General features: G+C 52.7%; 1 protein-coding gene across 1 annotated transcript; it reads right to left on the bottom strand.

The window, feature by feature from the left end:
* Window positions 1-1876: 1876 nt before the first annotated feature.
* On the bottom strand, window positions 1877-2636 carry LOC140471141 (transcription factor NF-E2 45 kDa subunit-like). The gene is given in 3 exon segments (XM_072567022.1): window positions 1877-2186; window positions 2188-2288; window positions 2290-2636. Coding segments are annotated over 3 exon segments (750 nt in total). The 5' UTR covers window positions 2629-2636.
* Between the last annotated feature and the right edge of the window lie 2797 nt (window positions 2637-5433).

Below are 5433 nucleotides of genomic sequence, written 5' to 3'. Positions count from 1 at the left end.
ATGATGCCAGGGTTGGAGGATCTGAGCTACAGGGAGAGGCTGAACAGGCTGGGGGCTGTTTTCCCTGGAAAGGGTCTGATTCCATGCTGTACATCTCTATGACTCTGTGACTGGAAATGTTAGGGTCTGGTCTTCCTTCTTAAATAGTTTTGTGAGGGGGGGGGGTTGTCCACAAACTGAACTAACGATGGCTTCCCTCCACCCACCACCTCCCCCCCGACCCCGACCCCGAGTCAGCATCGCCAAGTCTGACCAAGAAGGTGTTCCAGACAGGCGCGCTGTTGAGCAAGAAAAACAGAGGACGGAAACCACTTGAACTCAAGAAAATTATTTATACCAACACACATATACAATATTTACTTCTCTCCAGTGCATATAGTCAAGTACAAAATGGGGGTCGGGGTGGAGGGAGCGATCAGGACAGTTTTGCAACACGGTGTGTGTGAGACTCTGAAACTCAGTGCTGAGGGAGGGTCAGTGCTGAGGGAGTGGGCACTGAGGGAGGGTCAGTGCTGAGGGAGGGGGTGCTGTGGGAGGGTCAGTGCTGAGGGAGGGTCAGTGCTGGGGGAGGGTCCGTGCTGAGTACCCCATCACCATGCGCACTTGGGGAGGTGAGGAGTGTGAGAGTTGGAGGTGAGTGAGTGAACGAAAGACGCAACGAAATAAGGAAGTTTCCTTCGGGATTCTGGTCAGGGGTGTGTGTCGTGGAGTCATTGGTGAAAGAGCAAACAAAGGGAATGAATGAATGAATGAGTGAATAAACGGATGAATGAACGAGTGAAGAAACGGATGAATGAACGAGTGAAGAAACGGATGAAGGACTGAATGCAAAAATTAAATACCAAAGTCTTTCTGGCAGGTACGTGAATCTGGGACTAATAAGTGTGTTTTGAGTGGAGAGTTGGGGGGTGGGGGGGTGGGGGGGAGTGGTGAAAGAATAAGGAATGAAGGAATGAATGAAAGAATAATGATTGAAGGAATGAATGAAATAATAATGAATGAAGGAATGAATGAAAGAATAAGGAATGAAAGAACAATGAATGAAAGAATAAGGAATGAATGAAATAATAATGATTGAAGGAATGAGTGAAGGAATGAATGAAGGAATGAATGAAATAATAATGAATGAAGGAATGAGTGAAGGAAGTAATGAATGAAGGAATGAATGAAATAATGAATGAAGGAATGAATGAAAGAATAAGGAATGAATGAAATAATAATGATTGAAGGAATGAATGAAGGAATGAATGAAATAATAATGATTGAAGGAATGAGTGAAGGAATGAATGAAGGAATGAATGAAAATAATAATGAATGAAGGAATGAATGAAAGAATAATGATTGAAGGAATGAATGAAATAATAATGATTGAAGGAATGAATGAAGGAATGAATGAAGGAATGAATGAAATAATAATGAATGAAGGAATGAATGAAAGAATAATGATTGAAGGAATGAATGAAGGAATGAATGAAAGAATTATGAATGAAGGAATGAATGAAATAATAATGAATGAAGGAATGAATGAAGAAAGTAATGAATGAAGGATTAAATGAATGGAAGAATAAATGATGGATTAAGTGAATGGAGGAATGAATGAACGAATGGATTAAATGAATGAGTGAATAAATGAAGGATTAAATGAGTGAATGAAGAAATGAATGAGTGAATGGACGAAGAATTAAATGAGTGAAGTATTCGATTAATGAATTGACGCACGAATGAATTAAATAAATAACTGTTTCCGGTGGTGGGTGGGGGGGGGGATGGATCTGGGTTGGAGGGTGGTCGCCCCTCGGGGGGGGGGGGTTGGGGCAGGTAAGGGACGGGCAGGAGGGGAGAAGAGAGTTAGGGGCCACCCCCCCCCGCCCACCCCTCACTCCCCAGCCGCCCCCGGTGCCCGGGGCACCAGGTAGACCTCGCCGCCGTCCCCCTGCCTCAGCTCGAAGGCGCCCCGTGGGTAGGCCCTGCCCTGGGGGTCCCGCAGCGAGGAGAGGAGCCCCTCCCTGAGCTGGGCCAGCCGCCGGCTGGCCTGCTCCAGCTCCCCGCGGACCTGGCTCCGCTGGGCTTCGAGCCGGGCCCGCTCGGCCTTCAGCCGGCCCAGCTCGGCCTCCAGCCGGGCGATGGCCTCCAGCTTCCTCCGTCGGCAGCTCTGGGCGGCCACCTTGTTCTTGCCCCTCCTGCGGGTCCCTGGCCAGGGCCAGCTGCTGCTCCGACAGCCGGTAGGAGCTGGCCAGCTCGTTGAAGTCCTCCACCGGGAGCCGGACGATGGCCTCGGCCGCCAGGGGGGAGGCGCAAGGCCCGGGCCCTCCTCTCGTCGCGGCTGGAGCCCGCCGCCCCCCTCCCCTTGGCCGGGGCGCCCGGGAGGGGGCGGGGGGCCCCGGGGGGCCGGCTCGGCCCACCACCCCGGTGGGTAACCGGCGCACTGGGGCCCCGGGGGGCAAGGGGTCGGGGTTGGGGTCGGGGGGGGGTTGGGGTCCGGCCGCCGGTGCTGGGGGAGCGGGAGGCCGCAGGGGGACCAGGGCCCCAGGGCGTAGGGGTCGGGGGTCGCCGAGGGGGGGTCGTAGCAGCAGGGGGCCAAGGCGCACAGCGAGGGGGGGTCCACGGCCGAGATCTGTCCGTCCTCATCCAGGCCCTGCAGCCGAGAGAGAGAGAGAGAGAGAGAGAGTGAGTGAGGGAAGGAGAGGGAGAGGGAGAGGGGGAGAGAGAGAGGGAGAGGGAGAGGGAGAGGGAGAGGGAGAGAGGGAAGGAGAGGGAGAGGGAGGGGGGAGGAGAGGGAGAGGGGGAGAGAGACAGTGAGTGAGGGAGGGAAGGAGAGGGCGAGGAGAGGGAGAGGGGGAGGGGGAGGGAGGGGGAAGGAGAGGGGGAGGGAGGGGGAAGGAGAGGTAGAGGCAGAGGGGGAGGGATGGGGAGAGGGCGAGGGAGAGGGAGAGTGAGGGAGGGAAGGAGAGGGTGAGAGAGAGAGGGAGAGAGAGAGTGAGGGAGGGAAAGAGGAGGGAGAGAGGGAGGGAGAGTGGGAGGGAGAGAGGGAGTGAGAGAGAGAGGGCGACAGAGAGAGGGAGGGGGTGGACAGAGAGTGAGGGAGGGAAGGAGAGGGAGAGAGGGAGTGACTGAGGGAGGCTAGGAGAGAGAGAGAGGAAGGAGAGGTAAAGGGAGGGAGTGAGAGCGAGAGGGAGTGAGTGAGGAAGACCAAAAGAGAGGGAGGGAAAAGAGGGAGAGAGAGTGAGTGATGGACTGAGGGAGTGAGAGAGAGAGAGAGAAAGAGTGAGTGAGGGAGGGAGAGAAAGAGGGAGAGAGGAAAGGAGAGAGGGAGGGTAGGAGAGAGAGGGAGGAGAGGGAGGGACGGAGAGAGGGAGAGAGTAAGAGTGAGAGAGGGAGGGTGAGGGGGGAGTGAGGGAGTGAGTGAGTGAGGGAGGGAGAGAGAAGGAGTGAGGGAGGGAGAGAGAAGGAGTGAGGGAGGGAGAGAGAGGGAGGGAGAGAGGGGGAGACAAGGAGAGAGGGGGAGACAAAGAGAGAGAAAGACTGAGTGAGGGAGGGAGAGAGAGGGAAGGAGAGCGAGAGTGAGAGAGGAGGGGGGAGAGAGAGAGGGAGGGAGGGGGAAAGGGAGTGAGATAGAGAGGGAGAGCAAGAGGGAGGGAGAGAGGTAGTGAGTGTGGTAGAGAGATGGAGTGAGAGAGAGAGGGAGGGAGAGAGAGGAGGGAAAGAGAGGGAAAACAGATTGTGAGGGAAAGACACAGTGAGAGGCAGCGAGTCACTGAGTGGGAGACACACAGAGAGGGAATGTGGGAGAGAGAGAGATAGAGAGAGAGAGAGAGACACAGAGAGGGGGAGACAGAGAAAGAGAGAGTGTGAGACAGAGTGAGAGACACAGTGACACACAGAGTGAGAGACACAAAGAGAGACACAAGCACGCACAGAGAGATAGAGGAGCAGAAAAAACAGGAAGACAGATAGACAGAGACAGACAGATGGAGTGAGTGAGACAGAGAGAAAAACAGAAAGGATGGAGAAGGGGAAACAGAGGGTGAGAAACAGAGAGATACTTTGCGGGTGAGAGAACGGTAAATTAGCAGGTATTAACAGTGAGCTGGAGGGGAGTGAGTTACAGTTAGAGACAGAGAGAGAGACAGGAGAGAGACAGGAGAGAGAGAGAGAGACAGGAGAGAGAGAGACAGGAGAGAGAGAGAGAACAGAGAGAGAGAGAGACAGGAGAGAGAGAGAGACAGGAGAGAGAGAGAGAGAGAGAGAGAGAGAACAGAGAGAGAGAGAGAGAGACAGGAGAGAGAGAGAGAGAGAGACAGGAGAGAGAGAGAGAGAGACAGAGAGAGAGACAGGAGAGAGAGAGAGAACAGAGAGAGAGAGAGAGAGAGAGAACAGAGACAGGAGAGAGAGAGAGACAGGAGAGAGAGAGAGAGAGAGAACAGAGAGAGAGAGAGACAGGAGAGAGAGAGAGACAGAGAGAGAGAGAGAGACAGGAGAGAGAGAGAGAGAGAGAGAGAACAGAGAGAGAGAGAGAGGACAGGAGAGAGAGAGAGAGAGAGAGACAGGAGAGAGAGAGAGAGACAGAGAGAGAGACAGGAGAGAGAGAGAGAACAGAGAGAGAGAGACAGGAGAGAGAGAACAGAGAGAGAGAGAGAAAACAGAGAGAGAGAGAACAGAGAGAGAGAGAGAAAACAGAGAGAGAGAACAGAGAGAGAGAGACAGGAGAGAGAGAGAGAGAGAACAGAGAGAGAGACAGGAGAGAGAGAGACAGGAGAGAGAGAGAGAGTCAAGAAGAGTAAATGCAAAAGGGAAATGGTGCTTACAGTCTTAGCAAGACATGGAAATATCCCACAGTTTTACGACCCTGTAAGATCTGAGAGTGAGAGAGAGAGAGAGAGACTCTGTGTGTGTGTGTGTGTGTGTGTTAATGTCAGTGTGTGTGTTACAGTATCTGTGTGTATGTGTGTGCGCATGTATGTGTGTGTGTGCGTGTATGTGTATGTGTGTGTGTGTGCGTGTATGTGTATGTGTGTTAATGTCAGTGTATGTTTCAGTGCCTGCGTGTACGTGAATGTGTGTGTGTGTATGTGTGTGTGTGTACGTGAATGTGTGTGTGTGCGCATGTGTGAGAGAGAGTGTGTCAGGCCCAATGTGTCTGTGTGTGCCAGTGAGTGCGAGTACGACTGTCACACCACGAGAGTGTACAAGTATATGGGTGTTAAAATCTATGGGGGGGGTGTGAGACCTTGCGTCTCGATATCTGGGTGTACGTGTTAGCATCTGTGTACGTGTAAAAATGGGTAAACCCATTTCTCTAAGTATTTAAGGACTAAAAGATTAGGGCCAATCAAGGACAGTAGTGGGAAGTTGTGTGTGTGGAGTCGGAGGAGATCGGGGAAGCGCTAAATAAATATTTTTCGACAGTGTTCACTCTAGAAAATGACAATGTTG

Source organism: Chiloscyllium punctatum, chromosome X (assembly GCF_047496795.1).
Source record: "Chiloscyllium punctatum isolate Juve2018m chromosome X, sChiPun1.3, whole genome shotgun sequence".
NCBI lineage: Eukaryota > Metazoa > Chordata > Chondrichthyes > Orectolobiformes > Hemiscylliidae > Chiloscyllium > Chiloscyllium punctatum.
The sequence above is the reverse complement of the archived record's forward strand: the minus strand, read 5'-3'. Positions and strand labels throughout refer to the sequence as shown.